Source organism: Aphelocoma coerulescens, chromosome 20 (genome assembly GCF_041296385.1).
Source record: "Aphelocoma coerulescens isolate FSJ_1873_10779 chromosome 20, UR_Acoe_1.0, whole genome shotgun sequence".
NCBI lineage: Eukaryota > Metazoa > Chordata > Aves > Passeriformes > Corvidae > Aphelocoma > Aphelocoma coerulescens.
Window position 1 is genome coordinate 2,388,733 of NC_091033.1, and position 26,069 is coordinate 2,414,801.

The 26,069-nt window shown below is 52.9% G+C and overlaps 2 protein-coding genes across 2 annotated transcripts in view; both read right to left on the reverse strand.

Moving 5' to 3' along the window:
- The window catches only part of LOC138120836 (centrosome-associated protein CEP250-like), a 92,721-nt gene extending 87,125 nt beyond the window's left edge, over window positions 1-5,596 (reverse strand). Inside the window, exons 1-4 of the mRNA XM_069033854.1 lie at window positions 5,582-5,596; window positions 4,648-4,695; window positions 4,254-4,501; window positions 3,644-3,797 (exon numbers count right to left, since the gene is read on the reverse strand). Of these exons, the coding sequence (XP_068889955.1) occupies window positions 3,644-3,797; window positions 4,254-4,501; window positions 4,648-4,695; window positions 5,582-5,596 (465 nt within the window). The remainder of the gene's footprint in view (window positions 1-3,643; window positions 3,798-4,253; window positions 4,502-4,647; window positions 4,696-5,581) is intronic.
- A 13,321-nt stretch (window positions 5,597-18,917) lies between these two features.
- The window catches only part of LOC138120838 (centrosome-associated protein CEP250-like), a 93,324-nt gene continuing 86,172 nt past the window's right edge, over window positions 18,918-26,069 (reverse strand). The window contains exons 28-33 of the mRNA XM_069033856.1: window positions 24,953-25,081; window positions 24,216-24,496; window positions 22,858-23,017; window positions 22,036-22,279; window positions 21,284-21,438; window positions 18,918-19,073 (exon numbers count right to left, since the gene is read on the reverse strand). Coding sequence (XP_068889957.1) covers window positions 18,918-19,073; window positions 21,284-21,438; window positions 22,036-22,279; window positions 22,858-23,017; window positions 24,216-24,496; window positions 24,953-25,081 — 1,125 coding nt within the window. The remainder of the gene's footprint in view (window positions 19,074-21,283; window positions 21,439-22,035; window positions 22,280-22,857; window positions 23,018-24,215; window positions 24,497-24,952; window positions 25,082-26,069) is intronic.

The following is a 26,069-nucleotide window of genomic DNA, read 5'->3' on the forward strand; positions in this document are numbered from 1 at the left end:
CAGGACTTGGTCAGCTGGAGGGGCCCCGCTAACCTTGGTCTTGTCTCTTGCATTCTTTGCACAGTCAGTATTGCCTGTGACTCTGGAGGCTGGCAGGGACCCTGCTTGAGCCCCCCCAGGCACCTGGGGGCATTTTCTGAGGAACGATGCAACAGAGACATTCTTGGTTCTTGGGTGCCTTTGAGGGGAATCTGGCCTAGGTCAGCAATCAGGGCCTTGAGATGGTTCTGCCAAGCAAAGGCATCAGGATGCCAGGCTGCTCCAGATCCCAAAGGCTTCAAGTTACAGGACCCAAGGCGGAGCTGCTGGATGTGTCCAGCTCCTTACACTGCAGCTTGGGCAGTGTTAGCACACCCACCTCACAACAGAACACACCCCTAGAGGGAAAGAGCTACTCCAAAAGCCTTTGTCTTCAGAAAAACTCTAACTGAAGGCTTGAAAGAAAAGAAAATGAAACACAACATCCAGACAACCAGACGCGTCTGCACGGAGAGTTCAGAACTCTGCCACGTAGGAAATGCTGCCAGAGCCCCTGGCAGGTGCAAAGATGGCAAAGAGGGAATCCATTCCCACAAGGCAGAGTCCCACAGGCTTTCATTTACCTGGCTTTTTCCTTCTCTAGGGTGTTCAAGGAAGCCCAAAGTCCCGAATTTTGGCGTGCCACTTCTTCCCATTGACTCCTTTCCATCTCCAAGTTCTTCAGGTGCACTTGCAGCTCCTTGTTCTGATGTTCTGCCTCCTCCAGCATCTTCTGGAGCTGCTCAACCTGCAACAGCTTCTGCCTTGACTGCTTCTGGGCCTCCCTCACATCTTGCTGGGCTCTCTGAACAATCGTTGCCTGGGACTCTCTGGAGGCTGCCAGCTGAGATGTCAACTCTCCCACCTCCAGTCAAACAGAACAAAGCAGTCAGAGGCTACAGCCACAGCCTGTCACTGTCAGCCACAGCAGAGGCTGTGAGAAAAGGCAAAGGCCAACTTTCCATTTCTCCCTGTCCTCAGAGCACCAGATTCACAATGCATACGGACAACTTGTTTCAATCTCTACGTGGCCCACCAAGGGCACCTGAAAAAGCACCTCCCACACCATGGCCAGCAAGAAGAGGCCAGCAGGAATCCGTGCTGATGGTTGCTGGCCAACAGCCCAGAGGACTAGCCCAGCTGAGCAGCTGGGCAGCAGCTGAGATTCAGCAGAGCACCGAGGGTCCTTCAGAGCAGCTGCCAAGGAGCCCAGAGCACGAGGCAGCCCCAGGGACCACCCCAGCAGCTGCTGCTCTGCCATGGAAAAGCAAGAAGGGCACAGACCCCCTGCTGGATGCTGCGGTGCCACTGCTCTTTCACTCACCTGCTTTTGTAGAGCCTCCCTCTGCTCAAGGAGGAGATTCATTTCCTCTTTGATGCCTCGTAGTTCTTCCTTGTGCCTCTTCTGCGCTGCCTGGATCTCCCCCCGAGCTTCCTGCAGCTCAGCTTGCAGCTTTGCCTGGATGGTCTGGCAACAAAATGCAGAGCAACTTCCTGCGACCTGCCCTCAGGCTCAGCTTTTCCCACTTGCTCTCTCAAAATCCCATTCCTTCAGCGACTTCTTTTGGCTTCTCTACCCAGCTCTGCTTCCATTGTAAGCCTTGCTTCCCGGGCCTGAGCTCTGGAGCTTGCCAGGCTCTGTGCTGCCAGGGCCTGAAGCAGCCCTTGCCTCCTGACTCCCAGCACCTGCCTTTTGTGCCCTTGCCACTGCCCTGCACTCTGTTCCCTGCCTGCTCAGACTTACCTGCCCCTTCTCTTGCTGCTCTTTCACCTCCTGCCTGAGCTGCTGCACCTGCTGGCAGGCTTGGCTTAGCTGTCCCCGAGTTTGGAGCAGTGTCTCTGATAAAGAATTCTTCTCCTTCTGCTTTTCCAGCAGGACCTGCACAGAAGGAAAGAGCAGAGGGCTTGACACTTCCCCTGCAAACTCTGTGTGGCAAGAGGCAAAGACTGATGGGCTCACGCGCTCTCAGAGCACTCGGCTGCTGCTCCCCTGGGCCACTGTCTGCCCTGGGGGGGACACAGCTTCCCAGAGAGTGACTAAGAACACAGCCCAGGAGACATCTCTGGGTTGCTGTTCAGAAATACTCCAGGCGAGTCTTTAAAAAGATTTGTCTCTTGTCAGCGTTCCCGCTGCGCCCTCCCTGTGCCCACAAAAGAAAAGTCCTACAAACTCAGTTTGGCTATGGACACCGACCAGTACACACCAAAAGAGGACCCTTAAGAGAACAGTGAAGATCCTCCGAGGTAAGTCTTAGGAAAACAGAGCACAAGAGCAGCACAAAAATCCCAACGGAAAGCTGATGTTTCTGCCGGGCTTCCTGTGAGAGGGCTCATTCCTGGGCCCAAAGATAGCCCTGTTCACCTTTCACCTCCCCAAATTCAATGTAGAAGACATGGAGGGCATGCTCCACACAGCCCCATAGCCTGCCATCTCCCACAGCTCCAGCCTTGCAAAAAATCACACCAATTCTCTTTGTAAACTCCCTTACCAACAAAATGTCTATCAGGATCTATTCCAGTGCTGGACATTTTCAGGATGGTTGAGGAAAGCAATTTTGCTTGCTGAAGCAAGTGAAAATTCACAGGGTTTCTCCTTCTCGGACAAAACCCACATCAAAGTGTCCCCTCCTCCAGTGTGCAAAGCAGCTCTCTGCAACGAGGGCATGCCTGGCAGGGAAACGGCTCTTGTGGTGAGCAGTCCTTTAGTGACTGATGGCAGTCTGGCTGATGTGGCCAAAGCAGACTCTCTTTGTGCAGCAGTTCACACCGACAATACCATTTACTTGTCTTACACAAAGAAGGTGTCTCATGGCCCTTGCTGGTATTCAAGCCTGAAGACTACACTGTGGTTTTGAGCTTTTCTCTTCAAAAGCAAAACCTCTGCTGGGTATTTGCCAAACCTACCACATACTCCAGAACTGAGACTGTCTGACAGAGACCATCAGAAACAAACCCTTCTCTCACAGCTCTCCTGTAACACCCAATCCAAACCTCCCCCGGCACACTTGGGGCCGTTTCCTCTTGTCCTGTCCCTTGTTCCCTGGGAGCAAAGACCAACCCTCACCTGGCTGCATCTTCCTGTCACAGAGAGTTGGAGAGAGCGAGAAGGTGCCCCCTGAGCCTCCTTTTCTCCAGGCTCAGCCCCCCCAGCTCCCTCAGCCACTCCTTGTCACACCTGTGCTCCAGACCCTTCCCCAGCTCCGTTCCCTCTTTTAGAGGCTCTGGGGCTGCCCAAAGGAACAAATTTTGCAGAAGCATGTAACCCTTTGCTGATGAACATGCATATGCCTGGCTAATAAATGCGTGTGCCATCTTGAGCCAGGTGTGCACAGCAGTGTCCCTCTCTTCTACTGCCAGAAACAGCATCTGGCCCGATCTGGCTGGCATAACTCCCACTCCCACAGGTGCTGCCTAGGAATAAGGTGTCCAGAGCCACGGTAACATCATGCCCCTCTTGCTCCAGCAGCTCCCTCTGAAGCTGCAATTCCTCCAGTGCCTGCCTGTTGACTTCCAGCTCCCTCTGCAGTGATGGGTCTTCTCCCTCAAGTGCAGCCAAGTCCTCCACTGTACAAGAAGGGGCAAGACAAGTTTTCAACGGAAAACCAGCCTCATTTCCAAAACCAACCTCCATCCTGTGCTGCTGCTCCGCCTTTTCCGCCTGGGCTGACGCTTCCTTCAGCTGCTTGCTGTTCTTCTGGCGCAGACTCAAGGCTCCTGGCTCCGGGATTCCAGTGCATTGCTGCAGCTTTTCCTTGGACTTCTCAAGGTTTTCACAGTCACTGCAGAGACAAGGCTCAGTCAGAAGAAGGAAGAGGCCTGAAGAGCCATCGATCCCATTTTCAGCCCTCCACAATGGAGCTGGGGGCAGTGGGCTAAGGAAGACCTTGCTCTTTCCCTCCCAAGGAAATCCTCCAGAGGCAAAGGGAAAGGAAGGCAGGATTTTGCCTTCCTTCAGTGAGAAGCAGTGGCTGGACAGGGGCTCTCAAAGAACAGAATTCAGGGAAGCAGCACGGTGAGAGGAAGGAGTCTTCTATTCCAACATCGCTGTGCATCTCCCAGGCAGCCTTGGGAGTCACAGTAGAGCATGAAAAGCCCTGACAGGACGATGCTCAAGAGCCACACTGAGGCCTACACATGGTAGGGCAGGTGAGTTCTTTGCCCAGAACACCTCTGAACTCCCAGACCTGGACGCAGATTGCCTCTGGAACGCAGGAGGAGGAGGAAGAAACACTCACCTTCTGATTTCTTCCATCACAGAGTCTATGTGCTCCCGGTGGCTACTGAGCCTCTTGCATCGCTCCTCCATTTTCTCAAAACATCGCTGTAAGTGCCCACAATTCTCTGTGGCTTCCCAAACCAATTCCAAGGGATGCTGTGCAGCAGTGGATGTCGGAGTTGAGAGGCTGTTCCTGGAGGCTGCATGCTGGGAACGGTCAGCGCCGGTGATGGAACTGGCCATGCTGTCACTGCCGTCTAACAGCACCTGAAAGCCCACATCCAGCTGTTAGTCAGGTACTCTGTTCCTATTCCAAAGTACCACTGAGATGCCTCTTCTGATTCCACAAGAACCAGTGTCCATTTGTGGAGGACCAGTTTCAAATCCGAGCCAGCTCAGCACAGTTTACTCACCTCAGGGGCTCTGGAGAAACGTCCCTGGTGAGAAAGGCCTCGAGCTCCCTGGAAGAGCACAGGGAAGAGCACACTCAGACTGCATGGCTGCCCCTGAGGCAGTCGCCTCTAAATGCTTCCCAGCCTGGAATTCCAGCTCAGCTCCTTCCTCCCCTCCTTGGGAATATTTTCAGCCCAGTAGGTTGACAGCAGCACAAACAAACATGCTGGAAGGTGTCTCATCACTTCTTAGAACACCACAAGGGGAATTGCCCAGAGCCCCATCCAACCTGGTCTTGAACACTGCCAGGGATCCAGGGGCAGCCACAGCTTCTCTGGGCAACCTGTGCCAGGGCCTCAGCAGCCTCACAGGGAAGAATTCCCTCCCAATATCCCATTAGACCCTGTCCTTTCCCTGCAGGCCCCTGGCTTAAGTCTCTCTCCAGCTCTCTTCCAGCCCCTTCATGCATTGGAAGGTCACCCTGGAACCTTCTCCAGGCTGGACAACCCCAACTCTTGCATCCTTTTCCCTTGGCACAGGTGCTCCAGCCCTTGGAGCATCTTCCTATCATCCTCGTGGCCTCCTCTGCACCACTGGGGATCATCTTGGAGATGTCTGGGAGAAACCCATTCTTGTCTCTGGGAAGCGCTCAGGCTGCGCTGTGAATTGGGCTGAGGGGAAGGCAGTGAAAGCTGCTCCCTTGTTTGTGCCCACACCCTCCAGTGGGACAAGGACGGAGGAGGAGATGTGGGTGTGCTCTGGGATGGCCAGGAGCCCCCCCATTCCCTCCCAGGCCTGTCCCCATGGCCAGCACCAAAGCTGCTGCTAGCTCTGGAACAGCCAACTGTTAATCCCTTGCTATTCCCAAAGGGAACTGTTCCCAGTGGCACAGCCCAGGCCCACCCAGGCCCCTGCTGGGCTTGGCACAAAGAGGGCAGCAGCTCTCTCACTCACCCGCCGGGTCTCCATCTGCCCCTTGGCACGAGCAGTGACCAAATGTCAGTGTCCAAAGGCCGTTGGCCTTTGCAGGGTCAAACCCCAATGTCCAAAGGCCGTTGGCCTTTGCAGGGTCAAACCCCAATGTCCAAAGGCCGTTGGCCTTTGCAGGGTCTAAACCCCAATGTCCAAAGGCCGTTGGCCTTTGCAGGGTCAAATCCCAATCTCCAAAGGTTGTTTGACTTCGCAGGGTCTAAACCCCAATCTCCAAAGGCCGTTGGCCTTTGCAGGGTCAAACCCCAATATCCAAGGGTCGTTGGCCTTTGCAGGGTCAAGAGCACAAGATCAAAGTGCTGTTGGCAGTTGCAAGGTCAAAGCCCCAATGTTCAGGAGCTGTTGACAGTTGCCAGGGCGAAAACCCCAACATTCCATGGGCTGTTGATGGTTGCCAGGCTCCAAACCCCAACATTCCATGGGCTGTTGATGGTTTCCAGGGTGCAAACCCCAACATTCCAGGGGCTGTTGGAGAGGCCCTCCCCTGGCTCTCCACCCATCCCAGCTCACTGCTGCCCGGCACCTGCACCAGCACCCCCACATCCCCACAGCCCAGCTGGGCAGCTGGGCAGGGACCTGGCTCATAACATGAGTTCAAAGTTGCTGGCCCAGACAGCATCAGTTTTAAGGCTCAGCATTCCTGAGACCTGCATGCTCTTTAGGGATGCGCTTAGTTCCTGAGTCACAGGAATTTGTCTGTCTCCCCTGACAAAGGGGAGGTGTAAGAAAAAGCCTCAAAAGGTTCTTGGTGCTTACAAATATTCATGGAAAGTAAAGCTCTGCATCTAGAACAGCCACATGAGGAGGAAAAATGGTGTTTCAGGGTCTTTTCAAATTCCTACAGAGAAATGCCAGGAGTTGCAGTGTTTAAGGCTCATAAAAGAGATTCAGAATCCCGAGACAGACACGAGTGCATTTTTTTCTCTGCTCTCTGTTTGGCAACATATCACTAGGTCTTCTAGGCAGAAGAAAAGTCTTGCTGCTTATTTCAAAGATTCCTCGTGTCTTGGGGTGACCTTATGATGTGTAGCCCATATCGCTGCCTATGCCCAGAAATTAATTTCTATGCCTCTAAACTGAGCACAACTTTTTCAAAGCAGTTTGCAGCTTGTTCAAGGTCACACACAGATAGCGGGGGTTTTTTTCCAGCTGCGGCAGGGGAGGGAGGAGGCACCTGGCTTGCGGCTTCCCGGTCAGCTTTTGGCCAGTTGTTCAGCTTCTTTTTCTCCGGAGAGAGAGGTGAATTTTTTTTTCCTTCCCTGGAATTTCGGACTTTCTCCCTTTTCCACTGGACTGCTACAATATTAGAACACATCAGGAGGACTTTCCACCGAGCACAGAGGGCCTGGCCTTGGGCCAAGCCCCAGCTCCGAGGAGACCAACAGGAGGACTCTAACACTTTCCCAGGTTTTTTCTCCACAGCGAGAGATTTTATTGTTTAGCATTATTTTCCTTTTCCCGTGTGTTTGTTCAATAAATAGTTTTATCTCCTTCACTTTCCTTCAAGGAAAATTTATTTTTTCCCAAACCTGGTGGGGGAGGGGTGGTTGTGCCTTCTCTCAGAGGATATATTTCTAAATTTGGCCAAACCGGAACACCTCGCTAGGAACAGACCTTCCAGAACCAAATGCTTGGAAAAGCTTTGGTAGATATTTTACTCCTTCATCTTTGAGAACATTCATCTGTGTCCTAGGGAGAATTTTTGTGCCCCAGTTGACAGGAATTGGTTTCTGGCAGGGTACAAATCATCTGGGGAAGAGAAGAGCGGCACCTGCCTTCTCCAGGGCCTCTCCAGACTCTCTCCAGAGACTGACGGCCCAGGGATGTCACTGCCAAGTTCAGCTTCAGAGACCGATGCAGCTTTGAGTCTCTGCTTCCAGAACAGCAGCTTTGGGCTCCTTGAGCACAGCTGCAAAGGAGCAGGACAGCTCCCAGTGAAGGTCTGAGCTCCTGGCTGGTCCTTGCACAGCTCTCAGTGTAGTTCTGCCAGTGCTGTTGGTCTCAGGCCACCTGTGACTGCAGCAAGGACACCTGAAAGAGGCAGAAAGCCCAGCTCAGACAAGCCCACGTGGGCAGGAGCATCCGCAGCCCTACGGTACCGGCTGTGGGGGCAGACACAGCCTCCAACTCCAGCCCTCACCAACACTCTGCCCTTGGGGAAGGGGAAAGGAACAGGCTCCCACACTGCCCCTGAAAGGAGCTCAGATGATCAACAAGTCCAGTTCATGGCTGGCAAACCCTTCCCTCATACAACCCTCAGCCACCACAGGTCGGGGAGAGAGAGTTCCGACAGGATTTAGGAACCCAGCTCTGATTCCCAAAGCACGCATTCGGGCCACTGACCCCTTTCTCCACGGGCTGTGCCTCAGCACGAGGGCCTCAGCTCCCCTGAGCTCCTGGAGGACTCTCCTACTTGAGCTGCTGGACAGCCAGCCCCGGCAGGAGGGGAATTTGGTGCTTGTGTTATAGCAGGTTGGCTTTCCCGGGCTGGTTACCTATATATCGATAATTAGTTGATGAATTGTTAAATAAATTATGCCTAATTAATGTACTATGAATTTAAATAGTTATAAGCTAATGAGTTAAGTGCGCGTGTGTACAGGAAGCAATGCATGGGTATAACCATTAGAGGCAGGTACAACAGGAACCTGATGGACTTTATAGAAGGATCCTTTTAGAACCATTACCCCATGAGACGATATCAGTACCCAAGACCCTGACTGGAAAAGGAGCTGACCAATGGAATGGATCCAATTAGAAATGATTGGTCAAGGATGCACCATGTTAAAAGGCAATCAGAACACCGGAAAGTGGCCAATCAGTGAGATTGAAAGCGCACCAGTCCTGGAGGTGACAGAGACAATAAAAACTGACCAAGTGCTCTGTACCAGGTTCTCTGGTGGAAACTTGTGGTCCAAAGGAGTACTCGATGTGTCACATTGTTCATTTTTCTGGCTTGTAGTGTAGGGTCTGAGCTTATCTTGGATCCTCGTTCTCAGTTGCTAATTAATAAACAAGTTAGCCTGCCAAAAGGTTTCCCACCTCGTTTATAACACTTGGGGTTTTTTGATGCCTTCTTGAAGCATTTTAGCACCCGAAGCCCCTTTCACACCGCCCCATTTTTTAATTATATGTTAAGTATAGCTTTAACTTCTTTATTCATATTTATTATGCTTCCACTTAATCTCACTTAATCCCGAGGGATTCTTAAAGGGGTTTTGGGGGTTTTCTTGGTTTTGCCACGTTTTTGTGCACAGTCTGCCTTTTCAACCCTCCATTCTTTAAATGTAACAAATATAGCCTTAAATTTTTTATACTTATACAAATTTATTCCATTTTTGTCAGTTTTGTTAAGTTTTGAAAAGGTTTTGAGGCTTTGTTGGGTCATTTCCGGTACCCACCCAGCCAATGACTGAGGGGAGTTGGGCTGAGGCGGGAACAGCTCTCGCCCCGCCCCCTGTCCCGCCCAGCCAATGACTGAGGGGAGTTGGGCTGAGGCGGGAACAGCTCTCGCCCCGCCCCCTGTCCCGCCCAGCCAATGACTGAGGGGAGTTGGGCTGAGGCGGGAACAGCTCTCGCCCCGCCCCCTGTCCCGCCCAGCCAATGACTGAGGGGAGTTGGGCTGAGGCGGGAACAGCTCTCGCCCCGCCCCCTGTCCCGCCCAGCCAATGACTGAGGGCGCTTTTCCCCGCCCGCCGGTTGGGCGGGAGCCGCTCCCCACTTGTCAGTCAATGAGGGGGGTCCGGCTGAGGCTGGAACTTCCCCCTCTCCCCCTCCCCGGCCGATCACTCCCGCCCCTCCCTGCCTCGCTGCCACTGGCCCCTTGTGACTCTGAATTTTCCCCACCTGCCCCAGTCTGGACTGGTTTATACTGCTTTATACTCCCCCCTCCCCAGGCAGAGGAGCTCCTGTGCCCCCCACCCCGCAGTGGGTAAAATTCACCTCACTAGAAGTTCGTGTCCACAAAGGAGACAGAGGAGTCCTGTAAAATTGTCTTGATTTGGAGAAAGGGAGAGAGTCTGTCAGGTGTGTGTCCAACGGGGTCTCTCCCAATTAGTTGGAGCAAGTAGCCTTCTTTTCTCCTCATTTCCTGGCCGCATTTTCTCCTCCTTCCCTTTCCCTGTTGGCTGCGGTACTTGGAAGGTACTTGGGACTTCCCGATCCACCTATCCGTGTCCCCCCTTAGTATGTGCCCCCTGTAAAACACACGATCCATGAGCATTACAATTAGCTAAATCAAATGATCTATTTTAGTAAGCTTTACTAATTGGCACGGACTGCTGCTCAGCCAAAGTCATGCTGAAGTCCTGAACTTTGGGAAGAAGAACAAAGACTTTATAGGATTATGAATATTAATATCTTTGCCTAGGGTGGATTAAAAGCTAATTAGAGCCCCCCAAACTCCCATCTCACCTCCCACAGACTCCCAGAATGTCTCCAGAGCCACCCCAAACCCCCCTGTTAGCCCCTAGAAACGCCCAAGGGACCCCCCCTGTTGGAAAACCAACCAGTTTAAAACCACTTTTTTTATATAACTTTAGCCAGGTTTCTTCACCTTTGCCCCGGGGAAGGGAACTGAAGCTTCTTTCCAGGGCATTGTTTCTCTAGGTGAGGCCTGAGATGGGCTTAGCATTTCAACAGACTGGGAGTAGCCCCAAAGAGATGAAGGCCATCGACGGAACATCAACAGAACATCAGCGGCCATCTATGAACATCTACCCCAGACTCTGCCTCTGGCAGAGTTGGAGACATCTCCTCCAGAAAAGACTGATAAGAAAATCAAGGAATGAAGATCTAATTAACATCAGAAGAGAAGAAATCTGGATTCCATAGGAGAGCAATTGCTAAGAACTACACTCACTTGGGACCAATGAACACTGACCCAATTTGTTTCTATGACTTTTGACTGTATAAAAGATCTGGAAAATCTAGTAGAAGCCATGTGTCATGGAATGATTCTCTCTGCACACCTGGGCTATGTGTGGATGAGATGATTTCTGGGGTACATCCTGGCCAGAACAATATCCTGGCCAGAATAAAGTAATGCCTTGACTCTCTAACATTAAAAATGTTGTGTGAGGGCTTTGTTTTTCCCACAGTTTTGGTGACACCCCCAGGCCACACATCCAAGGACGTGTTCTCCTTCCACCCGGGGGGGGGGGGGGGGGTGGAGGGGGGGAGGCTCTGTGGGAGTCTTGGTGTTCTGGGGTCCCATCTAGCGTTCGGGGGGTTCCCCTGATTTTGGGGTTTCCTCTGATTTCATGCTCCCCCAGTTACATTCTCCTCCCATGTGGGGGAGCTCGGGGGTCCCAGCTTCTTTGGCAGGGGCGTCACCCTGATATTGGGGTCTTACAGCATGATTTTGGGGTGTCCCCCAATTTTAAAGCCCCCTGATTTTGGGGTCCCCCACAGGACATGTTCTCCTTGCATCTGAGGGGGTGGGCAGGTCTTGGGGATCTCCCATCTTGGGAGGTCTGGGGGATCTGGGGGTCCCATCTACTCTTGTGGGGTGTTACAAACAACTTATTGAGAGTTGGCTTTTGCCATATGTTTATGGGTTATGAATTACATTATGAGTTATAATATTAAATATTATGATATTTTCCTTGGGAAATATTAAGACAATGGTATATGTTAAAATGTTTAATGTTGTTAAAATAGTCTGGTTGTAAAGTTGTTTTTTTATAAGGGCTGCATGAGTTTGTGTGCTGTAATGTCAGTTCTGTAAGTGGGACACGCTGTTGCGAGCCAAACTTCGAAGACACAGCCATAAATGTGTGATAAATACATACTATAATATTGGCTTTCCGCAAATGTTAAAATGGATGCTATATGTATAATGTTAAAGTATTTAAATAACAATGTTAAAGTATTTAATGTTAAAGTATCGTTGTTATAAAGATACAGTTTTGCAACAATAACTAATGCCTTTATTTCTGCCATTAACTAAACTTAGACATAACAGTGAAATAGCTGATACAGTTATGCTTGCGATAATTGAACCGTCTGCTTGGTTGGATAACATCCAATGAACGGATGATGAAGACCCCTGCTACTGACATGCCAGCTATTGGCAACTGCCGTCTGCAGAAACCATCGACCAAAGCCCACCCTGGAGGTGATAATAAAAACTGACTGAAACCACAGCCAGGAAATGCGCGTGCTCTAAAAAGGCAGATCCAAGGAGGAGCCATGCTAAACAGTTCCTGGAACATGTAAACTAGTTTGGGGGGGAAGTTTGAATATGCATGATTGATTATGAATATGCATTAGGCTGATGCAATAGGACAGGTGTGTAAAGGGTGTCTCCGCAATAGCAGGTGCGCTCTTGGCTGAGTGCCAAAGCACCCAGCGCCGTGACTTTTGCTTTATTGTCTTTGTCCCCTATTGTCCTTTATTAAACTTTTAAATCCTAACAGCAGAGTGAACCTCGTTTTTCACAAAAGGAGTGGGATTCCATCCAACGAGGACCCCGACGAGCACAGCAACAGAACTGCGCCGGCTCCTAAAAGAGTGACGTGGGGTGAGACTATGCAAAACTGTACATCAGTGTGCATAAGGCTGATGCAGCCACAGGGGTATAAAAGGTAGCACCACCATTTTGTGATTGAGCCTCTGGCCCCTGGCCATGCTCCCAGCACAATCCCTTTTGCTTTGCTGAATTTTATAGTTCTCAATAAAATTTTTAATAACTCATTTCCATATTGGATCTGGGTTGTTTATAACATGGGGTTTCCCCCTGATTTGGGGGTCCTGTCCCCAGGCTGCACACCCGAGGAAGTTTTCTCCTGAGCTGCTCCAGTTCCCGCTGGAGGGGGGAGGGAATCTGTGGGAGTGGTTGGGGTTTAGGGGTGGGGGGGAAGCCCCCCCCTCCCCCCCCACCAGCTACTCCATGGTCTTCCACCCTCCTCCCAAACCCTCCTCGTCTACGGGGGGGCACCAGCCCTCTACTGCCACATATAGGGGGGTGCCTGGGGAGGGTACTGGGAAGGGCTGGGAGGGGATCTAGGGGGAGATATGGGAGGAGTATGTGGGATACAGAGTCCTGGGGAGTCTAGGAGGGAGATATGGTCGGGTAGAGGGTCCGGGGGAGGTCTGGGGGGAGTTTTGTGGGGCCCTGGGATGGCTTGGGGGGTATGGGCCCTACACTGACAGGTTGGGGGGGTATCTGCCAAGTTCTGGGGTGTCTTAAGGGGGCTCTGGAGGGGTCTGGGAGGAAGATATGGGGGGTACAGAGTCCTGGGGGTCTTTGGTGGGGAGATAGGGGGGGCAGCAGCCTTCCACTGACAGGTACGGGGCATCCTGGGGGGGTCCTGGGAGGCTCTTGGGAGGAGGTCCTGAGGGCGCTGGGGAGGAAGATATGGGGGGTACAGAGTCCCGGAGGTCTCTGGGTGGTCCTCAGCAGGGGGACATGAGGTGAGTTACGGGATCCTGCGACAGCTCTCGGGGTCTCTGGGGGCACTTATTGGGCTGCCCCTCACCTGCCCCACCCCTGCCCCACCCCTTGCTCATTCCTGCCGCACCCTTCCCCTCATCCTTCCCACCCTGTCTCACCCCTGCCTGGCCCCTGCCCTGCTCTGCCCCTCACCTGCCCCACCCCTGCCACGCTCTCTCGCCTGTGCAGGTTCAGTGTCCGGGTGAACTGCACCGACCTGTTCCATGTGGATCGGCACCACTGGACCCCCCCTGCAGGGTTCGGGTGTGGGGGGGTTCGGGAACCCCGGGAATGCGCCTTCCCCAGAGCCACCGGCACTGGGGACTCATGGTGGCCTGTGGTGAGATCCCCGGGACACCCCCAAATCCATAAGAACCCCCAGAAACCTGTGGCCTTTGGAGAGCAGCTGAGCTCTCCTTCGGGACTCTTAAGGCTTCTGGGTGCTTTTTCAGGGCTTTTTGGAGGCATTTTAGGACCAAAATTGCCTTTTCATCCTCCACATTCCAGAAATAATGCCATGTCCTGAATTTATTCAAATTCAGTCAATTTAGATCTATTTTAGTTACATTTATTAAAACTTTCCAATGTGGTTGAGGCATTTTGTGTCTTTTTGAGGTGTTTTAATGCCCAAATGATCTTTTAACCCTCCACTTTTGAAATACAACATAAATATCATCCTAAATTACTCATATTTATTCAAATTTACTCCCATTTTCGTCCGTTTTGTTTAAATTCCTGACAAGAATGAGAAGTTGTCTTTACAAACTGTGGGCCTGCTGTAGATAAAGCCACATACTGAGAGGTAAAAGAAGCAATAATGAATCGTGCCGCAACCGGGCCAGGAGACACTTCAGAGACAGAGTCAGAGAAGCGGGTATTTGCTTTATTCGGCGCACCGGGTGTGTGGGGATCGCTCCTCCAAACACACACACCTGGTGCTCTCTACAACACAGTATTAAGGGTTAAATTATGAATATTCATCACATTCCTTGGGACAGGTGTGGTTACACAAATTATTTCTCGGAAGTCATTAGCATATGGGCCACGCATGCGCTGTGTGTCCTGGTGGTCGCGCTGAGGAAGGCCTCTCCTCTTCCTCGGGGGTCTTTCTGATGGAGGCCAGTAGTCATCCTCGCAGTGAACTTTTTCACCTTTCTCCCTGGGCATGCGTAGTCCTTTGAGGGATGATTCAGCAATCTCTGAGATGATCCTTGTCCCCTCTATCTTGACAAGATTAGGGTGAATTCGGCTTCTCAGGCTTTGTAATGAACATCTTCCGTCTGAACTAACATTGCTGTCTCCCAATAGTTAACTTGTGCTTACATGAGTTAGTTATTGACTGCCCCTTCTTCAATAAGAGGAACCAAAAATTCCATAGGAATTCCACTAATTGACAGGGAGTGTTACTCACTCAAGACTGCCTTAAATCCCTGGACTTAGAGAAAAAGAACAGAAACACAAGGCAAAAGAAAACAGGGGGGCGGGGGGGAGAGGGAAGGGGAGAGTACACATTGGAAGGGGGTATGTTACTAGGCAATTCGGGAAGTCTGTACCTCTCAAGTACCTCAGCCAACGGGGAAAGACAGAGGGAAATGTGGCCGGGAAATTAGGATAAAAAGAAGGCTGGATCCTCCAACAACTTGAGAGACCCCACAGGAAATGACCATGATCGCTCCCTTTATGTGAATAAAGTAACAGGATTTCTCTGTCTCCTTTTTGGACATAAACCTCCGGTGGTTTTGGGTTAGTTTTCCTGACATTCCGAAGGGGTTTGGGGTCTTTTCTGGGTCCTTCTGAAGCGTCCCGTCCTGTCGTGACTCCGCCCAGCCAACCCCTGAGGGGACGTTTTGCTGAGGCGGGGACGGCTGGTGCACACCCACGCCCTCCCCTCGCACAGCCAACCCCTGTGGGGAGTTTTCCCCCAGCGCGGTTTCGGCAGGAGCCGCCCCTCCCTTCTCAAGCAAATCGGTGCGGAGGGGGGACCGTGCGACGGCAGCTGAAGCGCTTGGGAGCCTCCGAAACGGCGGGCGGGCCCCCCCCAGGCCGCCCAATGTTCCTCCCCTCTCCCTCTCTTGCCGCCATTCCCCCCCCGCCCCAGCCCGTCCCTCACGGCCACCGCACTCTGATTGGTCGTCGCCGTGAGGCGCGCTGCGCTCCCATTGGTTCAGCCCTTCCCGAGCCACGCTGATTGGCGTTAGCCGCCCCTGCTGCCGCGCTTCTTCTGTTGCCGCGGGCAGCCGCGCGCTGATTGGCCGGCGGGTGAAGAAAGGGGCGGGGCAGAGCGATCAGGGCAATCCCAAGCACAGGCTCGGGCTGGGCGGAGAATGGATCGAGAGTCGCCCTGTGGAGAAGGACTTGGGGGTGTTGGTGCATAAAAAGCTCAACGTGCCCCAGCCCCTTGCACTGTCACCCAGAAACCCCCAATGTCCTGGACTGACCTCACAGCGTGGGCAGCAGGGGACAGGGGGATTCTGCCCCTCTGCCCTGCTTGGGTGAGATCCCACCTGCAGAGCTGCCTCCAGCCCTGGGGTCCAGCATCAGAAGGATGTGGAGCTGCTGGAGTGAGTTCAGAGAGGCTGCAGAGATGCTCCAAGGGCTGGAGCCCCTCTGCTCCGAGCCGGGCTGGGAGAGCTGCGGGTGTTCAGCCTGGAGAAGAGAAGGCTCCGGGGAGACCTTAGAGCCATTTCCAGTGCCTAAAGGGGCTCCAGGAGAGCGGGGAGTGGGCCTGGAATGCCAGGACAAGGGGAATGGCTTTCCATTCCAGAGGGCAGGGTTAGAAGAAGTTCTTCCTTGGGAGGGTGGGGAGGCCCTGGCACAGGGTGCCCAGAGAAGCTGTGGCTGCCCCATGCCTGGAAGTGTCCAAGGCCAGGTTGGAGGGGCCTTGGAGCAACCTGGTCTGGAGGCAGATGTCCCTGCCCACGGCCAGGGGTGGCATAGGATGAGCTTTGAGGTCCCTCCATCCCAGACCAGTCGGGGATTCTATGCTGAGGAGAAACATCACGCTAGGGATGGCGAATCCAGGGGGTGCCAAGCTGCCACGGCATCATGTCCATTGGGTGGTCCCTGACAAGGCCAAAGGGCAGCTCCTGAGGAGACCAGGTCATCCAGTTGGGCCAAGACTGCAAAAGTGGGATGCCATCACTCGGTGCTGAAGGCTCACTGCCAGGTGCCCTGACCCTTGAGCAGCTGTAGAAAGCGGAGGCTTATGTGCCTTCAAGGCAGGGTAGCCTGAGCACACGGCTTCTGTCTCTCCTGCCTGTGGGTCTCCCCTGTCTGGGCAAGGGATGCAAGCTGAGCTGAGGCTGGACGTGACATCAGTGCGTGACACATCCGTCAGCCTCAGGGACCATAGAAATGGGGGCTGGCTCCAGATGCATCTTCTCCAGAAGATGCATCGCTGCCACTCACTGTGACAGACAACATGGAGAATAGAAATTTTCGGTTGCAAAATAGAGCTTAAAGACTAACTAGCAAATTAGATAAAAGAATGTAAAAGTAGACACACAGGATGCTAAACAGAGCTGAAAGCAGTGGACAAACAGATAATAAGGAACCTAAGTGGGTTTTGTGACAAAGTTATGTAACAAGAAACACCAGTGCATGCCCTAAGAGAAGTTCAAGGCAAGGTCACTTCCAATTTTGGGGGCTCTCAGCGAATACGACCACCAGAGACCCCTTTAGACAACCCTCTAAGACCATAAAAGGACTTCCAGTAAGGGGCAGAGGTGGGTAAATTAGTTCTAGGAAAGTAATGTTTATGTATTAGCCCGGAAGCACCTTGTAATGAATGTGTATGATCCTGACGGAATAAACACCCGGTGTAAAGTTTCATGACACACATCTGCTTAGAGGAGACATCCTCTGCATGTAAATATTAGTCGTTAATCAACAGTAATACCGGCTCCAGGGAGGATCAGTGAGTGGTGTCACCACAGCCTGGCCACTTCCTGCACCTGATCCAGCAGTACTGAGCCCGCTGGCTCGGGCAGTTTTCCATTCACTTGGCCGCTCACTCGGTCCGTACCTCACCAGTCCGGCTGTAAGGAGACTGTGTGGCTGTTGAATGGTTTGCAGTGTCAGCAAAACCCTCCCTGGTCCCCCATTATTCACAGAGTCCATCAGGTCGGCCAGCCATGATTTCCCCCGTGGTAAATCTGTGCTGGCTCTTCCCAGTGCCCTTCCCTCGCAGTTGCTTGAAAGGGTGTCCAGGACCATTTGCTCCATCACCTTCCCAGGGATTCCAAAGGAGCTGATTAGCCTGTAGTTCTTCAGATCCTCTTCTGTGCCCATCTTTAAGACTGGTGTAACACTCTTTGCTGTTCTCAGGAACCTCCTTCAATGGCCAGGCTTTTTTGAAGATGACAGACAGCTCCTGTAGCTTCCTCTGGTCCTCAGACCTGGTGGATGCCTGGCTCAAGAGCTCCCTGACTATTCTCCCCCTCCCCTACTGCTTCCACAGCAATGTCTGTTCACTCCTTCTGGATAACTTGATTCTTCTTCCACAATTTTTTCTTCCACATTCCTCCTTTCTGAGATGAGGTTGATCACAAGTTCCCCGCTCAGTTGATCTCCTGTCAGCCAGGGCTGTGATTCTGCTTTTCACCTTGCTAAGTTACCTTATTCTAAACTAGGACCTCAACCCCTGACCTTCTCATCCTCAGCCAGTTCTTGAGTGTTTCCAGGATCAAGAATTCCTCCCACTGGGAGGGTGGCCGAGCACTGCTGCAGGTGCCCAGGGAGGTGGTGGAGTCTCCATCCCTGGAGAGATTCAAAAGCCGCCTGGACACATCCTGGGCAGCCAGCTCTGGGTGGCCCTGATGGAGCAGGGGGCTGGGCAAGGTGACCTCCAGAGGTGCCTCCAGCCTCCCCCAGCCTGAGATTCTGTGACTCGGAGAAAAAACAGGTTGCAGTTTCCTAAGGACAAATGCAAAAGCTCCACATGTGGCAGGATTCTCCTGCCCTCACCAAAGTGGTTCATGTCACGTGTCTCCCATCTGCAGATTCGTCCCTGGAGTGAGGATGCCCCTCAAGGTCACTCCTTGAGGCTGACAGAAATATTTGCCCACGGTCATTGGTTTGGGTGAGAAGCATCAATCTTTAATTATTAATTGGTTTTGCTGGCTTGAATATAACTGCTTCCATGTTGCTTCAAATATAATGCACTCTACCGGAAGTTATAGTTCTCTGTACTGGGTAGTCAATAACTCTGATAAAGGTCTTTTTGTGTAGTCGTAATAAACACTTTATTTTTCTATAAATATATCCTTCATCCTATGGAACACAGTTGTATAAAGGTTCAATTACACCTATTATCCTACAATCCTACAATTACACCTGCAATCCTTTAAACATAAACTATGGACAAAATCTGAGGCTACGACTGCATGCAGCTGCACCCTGTCTCCTCTCTGACAAGCCTAGGAAGTAAGGAGGTCCTTGTGACTCAACGAGAGCATCTCCTGCCTGCTCCCTGCACAGCTCTCCAGGGGTTCCTGCCGGTCTCGGGCCAGCTGTGACTGCAGCAAGGACGCCTGAAAGAGGCAGAAAGCCCAGCTCAGACAAGCCCACGTGGGCAGGAGCATCCGCAGCCCCACGGTACCGGCTGTGGGGGCAGACACAGCCTCCAACTCCAGCCCTCACCAACACTCTGCCCTTGGGGAAGGGGAAAGGAACAGGCTCCCACACTGCCCCTGAACGGAGCTCAGATGATCAACAAGTCCAGTTCATGGCTGGCAAACCCTTCCCTCATACAACCCTCAGCCACCACAGGTCTGGGAGAGAGAGTTCCGACAGGATTTAGGAACCCAGCTCTGATTCCCAAAGCACGCATTCTGGCCACTGACCCCTTTCTCCACAGGCTGTGCCTCAGCACGGGGGCTGCAGCTCCCCTGAGCTACTGGAGGACTCTTGTCTTTCAGAGGTTGATGCATTTTTCTGGTCAGACTGGGAGACAGGCAATGTAAAGTAGTCTGGGGGGAACACTCTCCAAAAAGTTCTGATTCTCCTCCCTTCATGTTCATCCTGCACCTTGGATGGGAGAAAGGGTCACAGAAACCTGTCAGCAAACATGGGGCAAAAGGACCTCTGGACATCAAGGCAAGGAGATCTCTGCTCACAGACCCTCAATTGCACCAGACAGCACTGGGGGCAAAGAGCTCTCGCTGGGGGCTGTGCAGGAGAGGCCAGTGTGTGTCCGGGGACACGGGGCCAGGGAGGGAGGCAGCGGAGTGAAGGTGCCTTTGTGAAAGCCATGGGCTGCCACAACAGAGAGAACAAACAAAGGGGTGTGCCCACAGCAGGGACAGGGAGAGGCAAGGAAACAAGCAGAGGACTCCAAAGCACTGCCTGGGCACACGAGTCATGATCCAGAGGAGCCTGAGGCTCTGCAGAGGCAGTGAAAGCCCACTTTACCTCAAAAGTTCTCCTGAGCTCACGCTTCTCTGGCTTGTCTTTTGCTGCTGCTGCAACCTGGTCCCGCACACATTCCACACCCCTCCTGGAGTGCTCAGACAGCCGCTTGCCTTCTGCTCCAACAGCCTGCTGGGTGTTCAGAGAGGAGATGATTCCCTTATTTCAAACACCACAAGAGCTGTCCCTCAGAAATCTCCATCTCGGGAAGCATCCTCGAAGCTCCAGCAGTGCAGCTGCTCTTCAGCCCTCGCTACAGAACTCTGCTCACTTCAGTCCATCACTCTGCTCACCTGCTCCATTCCTTTCTACACCAAATCCAACCCACACGTTGCCTGGGCACGGGAGAAGCAATTCCCCATGCCCAGCTTTTGGCCTGGAGCTGATTTGAATAACAGCTCCAGAGCTGCCTCAGTCGTTCCAGGCGTGCCAGCAAACAATCTGGCAGCCAATGGTCTCTGGCTGGAGCCAGGCAGACACACAAGGCTGCCTGCTGCAGCCCGGGCTGCTTTGCCCAAGCAGGCCTAGACTGACAGGGATCTAGAATCCCACCTCTTCATGGGAAACTTCATTGGAATCTTTGAGAGACGTTGCAGTGGACTGAAGATCAATGCCAGTGCCTACCTGGGGATGACTCTTTCCCTGCAGAAAGGCTGAGTGTTTCTTCAGAGCCTCTTTGGCAATTTTACACTTGGCCAGTGGAGCACACAGGACTTGAGCGTTTCCTCTGCCTTCCTTCAAAGCAGCAGCCCCATGCTCCAACTCCTCCTGTTTTCTTTCATTTTCAGCGTCCAATTGTTGCGTTGTTTCCTTTCTTGAAATTTCAAGTGTTTTCATTTCATTCTTCTTTTTCAGATCCCTCATCTGCTCCTCGTACAATTCCCGTTCACGCTGCCAAAACAGGGAAGTCACTCATTCCCTCTCTCGGTTTGCTTTTCATACCAGATCGGGACTCCTGCCACAGGCAGGCAAAGGCTGCCCCTCTCTCTCTGCCTCTCGGGATGCCTCAGACCTTTGCTGGGACCGCCCTTGACGCTGAGTCTTTCCCAGCTCACTCAGCCCATCCCAGCTCCCTTTCTGCCCTTCCCCGACCTCTTGCAGCTCCACTTGAGTGTTCCTTTGGGGAGCAGCTGCCAGAACTGCAGCCAGGATTCCAAGTCCACGCTAAGCAGGATTTAGGCAGTGCCATGAGGATGTGCTCTCCAGCAGGGAGAAAGGGAAGAGCAAACACCCCCAACATTTCATTCCCTGCAGCTGGGGTGACAGGAGTGGTTTTTGAGCTCTCCTGTGTAGAGTTTCCATGGCACCATCCCCGAGAGCCCCACTGCCCTCTCTTGGAGCAGCAATGGCCACATCAGTCTGTCATTCTCTGCTGCCACTCAGGACGAGTTCTCCCCTTGCAGGCACACGTCCTTATCTGCATCAGCACTTTGCTTTTCTCTCTTTTCTCCCCACTGGCTGCTCTCTGATGGCCAAGGCCAAACACCTTTCTATTAACAGCAAACTTGGCCTTCTCACCTCTCGTTCCAGGTCCAGGTATTTGAAATCTGGACGTGGGTTTGGACACGAGGAATTGCCCAGACCATGCAATGTCCATAGAGACAGTGTGGACATTGAGAACTAGAGGGCACAAAACTCCAGCATGGAGGAAAACCAGCAGCCTCAGCACTAACTGGCTTTGGCATGACTACGACATCTTTTCCTCCTTATTCAGAAGAATGCAGTTTGAAAAGCTCAGCTGGAAAGAGGTGCTCCTTAGAACTATTAACACAAGGGCCAAACATAGCTAGGAAATGGCCCTTCATGGCATCTGCCGTTCTCACCAGCACATCCTTCCTTTCCTTCTCCAGGCTCTCCAGTTTCCTCTGCAGAGATGCCACCTCCTGACAAAGAGTCACACCCTCTTCCTTCAGGGCAATGGCCTCTTTCTCCAGGGCAGTTTCTCGAGAGGTCTTCTGGTGTTCTGCCCTCCACATCGCTGCAGCAGGAAGGAGAAGGAGAATGAGAACAGCAAAGCAAAGGCAAACTGATGTGCATCCTGCAGGGACAACAGCACTGTCTTCTTGGCCTGCCTGTGTTTGCCAGCCCCTAAGGCCACAAGGGCTTCCAAAGCTGACAGAAATGAAGGAGAAAAAAGCAGGAATCCAAGGGGCAAGGTTCAGAGGAATAGGAAAGTGTCTTTCCTCTTGGGCTTGTGCAGAGTGAGCAGTCCAAGAGAGACAAAGGAGCGGGGATGCCTGTGCAGCCCTGCTCCAGAGAGGCCAATAGCCTGGGGGCTCTGTCAGGGCCTGGAGTTGGGGGGAATCGAGCTGAGGCATCCAGCTACAGCTCCTCAGCACAGACACAGCACCTGAAAGGCACCACCTGTGCACGGGATCAGCCATAGCACAGCCAGATGGCACTGCCAGCCACGGCATCTTTCTCGAGAAAAAGCTTTCACTGGCACTGGATGGAGAAATCTCCTGCTGGTTGTTCTTCCCCTCTGCCATCTCTGGGCACTTTTCCTCTGCATGGCATCAGAGAGCCCTGCTGGCAAGACAGGATGGGGCAGTGGGTGCGAGAGGAGAAGCTCTACCTTGCTCACTTTCCTCCAACTCCTGCTGCAGCTCCTGGTTGCGAGCCTTCAGATGGTCTATCTGAGCCTGCACCTCCCTCAGCTCCAGCTCCAAAGTCTTACACTGCGTGGCCATGGCCTCTGCTCTTTCCTCAGAGCTCTGGAGCCTCACACGCAGCTCAGACCCCTCAGTTTCCAGCTCCTGCTTCTCCTGAGTAGGCTGGGGAGCCGCCTTCTCGATCACTGCTTCCAGCTCGGCCTGCATCTGGAAGATGGATGCACAGAGCCTCAGGGACAGGGCTGCTCCTGAGGCAGCAGAGCAGGCAGTAGAGCAAGCAACAAAGGAGAAATGATTTCAGGCAAAAAAACATGCCCAAAACAGAAGGCACAGAGCCAAGGATTCCAGTGGAAACAAGTGTCCTGAAAATAGGGAAAGGGAGCCAATGGGCATCCTTGAGGCTGCAGCTCTGAACACCGGCTGAACTGGCTGCGCTGGAAGTGCCCTCCCCAGCCTGCCATAGCCACGTCTGTGTGCCCACATTGCTCGGTGCCCAGCACAGGCACCAACTCCATCTGGGACAACACTGCTAACAGAGGGATGGAGAAGCTCCAAAGGAGTCTGCTGCTGCTTCTCCTCCCACATTTCCTGCTGGGACCCGGGAGAGAACGGAGGAAAACATCGGCAGCAGACACCAGATCCAGCCTTGGCCTGTGGGTGCAGCAGCACCCCGGGGCAGAACACGGCAGCAGTGGATGCTGCTGGGAGGAGAAAGCAGTTGGGGCCTCCAAGCCAAAGGTGATGATGTGTGTCCCTGGAGAAGAGGACGCCAGGGCACAGATTACCTGGGCGTTGAGCTTCAGCACTTGTCCTGTGCGGTTTGCACAGAGCTGCTCGGCCTCGCGAAGAGCAGAACGAAATTGAGACACCTGATTGTTCAGTGCCTGGTTCTTTTCTTCCAGTGTTCTGAGGCACAGGTTCTTTTCCTCCAGAGACAGAAGCAGCCTAAAAGGGAAGCATGCAACTCATTACTACACGGTATCACATTTTAGGAACTCTTAGGACTCGCACCACCTCGGGGAAAACTGCTCTGTCTGATGAGGTTTGTCTAAACAACGTGGCTGTTTGTTTGTTCCCCCTGCAGTCACAGCCCAGCATGTGCCCACTCTGCTTTTATTCATGAAAGAATGGGGAGTTCCTGCCTACATGTCCTACCTTCTTCTTGAGATGGGAATGTGAATATAGACCTAACAAAGTCTTGCCATGAAGAGATTAGGGGAGAGGAAGAGTTTTCTTCTGACTACCCAGGCTCCAAGGGGGAAAGGTTTGGTCAACATGGAAGAGACATTTCCTTGCCCCATCTTGTATGTCCAGGTAGGAGGAGCAGCACCCTACAGCCAGAGGATCTCGGGGAAGTTCCCTAAGATTTACCAGCACCCATCCTACTTCCAGCTGGAGAAACAAAGGCCGATAGCAGAAGTGGCAACAGAGCCTTGGAGCACAACCTGATGGAAGATGCAGAAACCTGCAGGCAAGCAAGAGGGCCCTGCCCTTTCTTTGTCTTCTTCTCGAAAGAAGAATCCTGTGGCACTGAAGACCGGCAGGACTTGGTCAGCTGGAGGGGCCCCGCTAACCTTGGTCTTGTCTCTTGCATTCTTTGCACAGTCAGTATTGCCTGTGACTCTGGAGGCTGGCAGGGACCCTGCTTGAGCCCCCCCAGGCACCTGGGGGCATTTTCTGAGGAACGATGCAACAGAGACATTCTTGGTTCTTGGGTGCCTTTGAGGGGAATCTGGCCTAGGTCAGCAATCAGGGCCTTGAGATGGTTCTGCCAAGCAAAGGCATCAGGATGCCAGGCTGCTCCAGATCCCAAAGGCTTCAAGTTACAGGACCCAAGGCGGAGCTGCTGGATGTGTCCAGCTCCTTACACTGCAGCTTGGGCAGTGTTAGCACACCCACCTCACAACAGAACACACCCCTAGAGGGAAAGAGCTACTCCAAAAGCCTTTGTCTTCAGAAAAACTCTAACTGAAGGCTTGAAAGAAAAGAAAATGAAACACAACATCCAGACAACCAGACGCGTCTGCACGGAGAGTTCAGAACTCTGCCACGTAGGAAATGCTGCCAGAGCCCCTGGCAGGTGCAAAGATGGCAAAGAGGGAATCCATTCCCACAAGGCAGAGTCCCACAGGCTTTCATTTACCTGGCTTTTTCCTTCTCTAGGGTGTTCAAGGAAGCCCAAAGTCCCGAATTTTGGCGTGCCACTTCTTCCCATTGACTCCTTTCCATCTCCAAGTTCTTCAGGTGCACTTGCAGCTCCTTGTTCTGATGTTCTGCCTCCTCCAGCATCTTCTGGAGCTGCTCAACCTGCAACAGCTTCTGCCTTGACTGCTTCTGGGCCTCCCTCACATCTTGCCGGGCTCTCTGAACAATCGTTGCCTGGGACTCTCTGGAGGCTGCCAGCTGAGATGTCAACTCTCCCACCTCCAGTCAAACAGAACAAAGCAGTCAGAGGCTACAGCCACAGCCTGTCACTGTCAGCCACAGCAGAGGCTGTGAGAAAAGGCAAAGGCCAACTTTCCATTTCTCCCTGTCCTCAGAGCACCAGATTCACAATGCATACGGACAACTTGTTTCAATCTCTACGTGGCCCACCAAGGGCACCTGAAAAAGCACCTCCCACACCAAGGCCAGCAAGAAGAGGCCAGCAGGAATCCGTGCTGATGGTTGCTGGCCAACAGCCCAGAGGACTAGCCCAGCTGTCCAGGGCAGCAGCTGAGATTCAGCAGAGCACCGAGGGTCCTTCAGAGCAGCTGCCAAGGAGCCCAGAGCACGAGGCAGCCCCAGGGACCACCCCAGCAGCTGCTGCTCTGCCATGGAAAAGCAAGAAGGGCACAGACCCCCTGCTGGATGCTGCGGTGCCACTGCTCTTTCACTCACCTGCTTTTGTAGAGCCTCCCTCTGCTCAAGGAGGAGATTCATTTCCTCTTTGATGCCTCGTAATTCTTCCTTGTGCCTCTTCTGCGCTGCCTGGATTCCCCTCCGAGCTTTCTGCAGCTCAGCTTGCAGCTTTGCCTGGATGGTCTGGCAACAAAATGCAGAGCAACTTCCTGCGACCTGCCCTCAGGCTCAGCTTTTCCCACTTGCTCTCTCAAAATCCCATTCCTTCAGCGACTTCTTTTGGCTTCTCTACCCAGCTCTGCTTCCATTGTAAGCCTTGCTTCCCGGGCCTGAGCTCTGGAGCTTGCCAGGCTCTGTGCTGCCAGGGCCTGAAGCAGCCCTTGCCTCCTGACTCCCAGCACCTGCCTTTTGTGCCCTTGCCACTGCCCTGCACTCTGTTCCCTGCCTGCTCAGACTTACCTGCCCCTTCTCTTGCTGCTCTTTCACCTCCTGCCTGAGCTGCTGCACCTGCTGGCAGGCTTGGCTTAGCTGTCCCCGAGTTTGGAGCAGTGTCTCTGATAAAGAATTCTTCTCCTTCTGCTTTTCCAGCAGGACCTGCACAGAAGGAAAGAGCAGAGGGCTTGACACTTCCCCTGCAAACTCTGTGTGGCAAGAGGCAAAGACCGATGGGCTCACGCGCTCTCAGAGCACTCGGCTGCTGCTCCCCTGGGCCACTGTCTGCCCTGGGGGGGACACAGCTTCCCAGGAAGTGACTTAGAACACAGCCCAGGAGACATCTCTGGGTTGCTGTTCAGAAATACTCCAGGCGAGTCTTTAAAAAGATTTGTCTCTTGTCAGCGTTCCCGCTGCGCCCTCCCTGTGCCCACAAAAGAAAAGTCCTACAAACTCAGTTTGGCTATGGACACCGACCAGTACACACCAAAAGAGGACCCTTAAGAGAACAGTGAAGATCCTCCGAGGTAAATCTTAGGAAAACAGAGCACAAGAGCAGCACAAAAATCCCAACGGAAAGCTGATGTTTCTGCCGGGCTTCCTGTGAGAGGGCTCATTCCTGGGCCCAAAGATAGCCCTGTTCACCTTTCACCTCCCCAAATTCAATGTAGAAGACATGGAGGGCATGCTCCACACAGCCCCATAGCCTGCCATCTCCCACAGC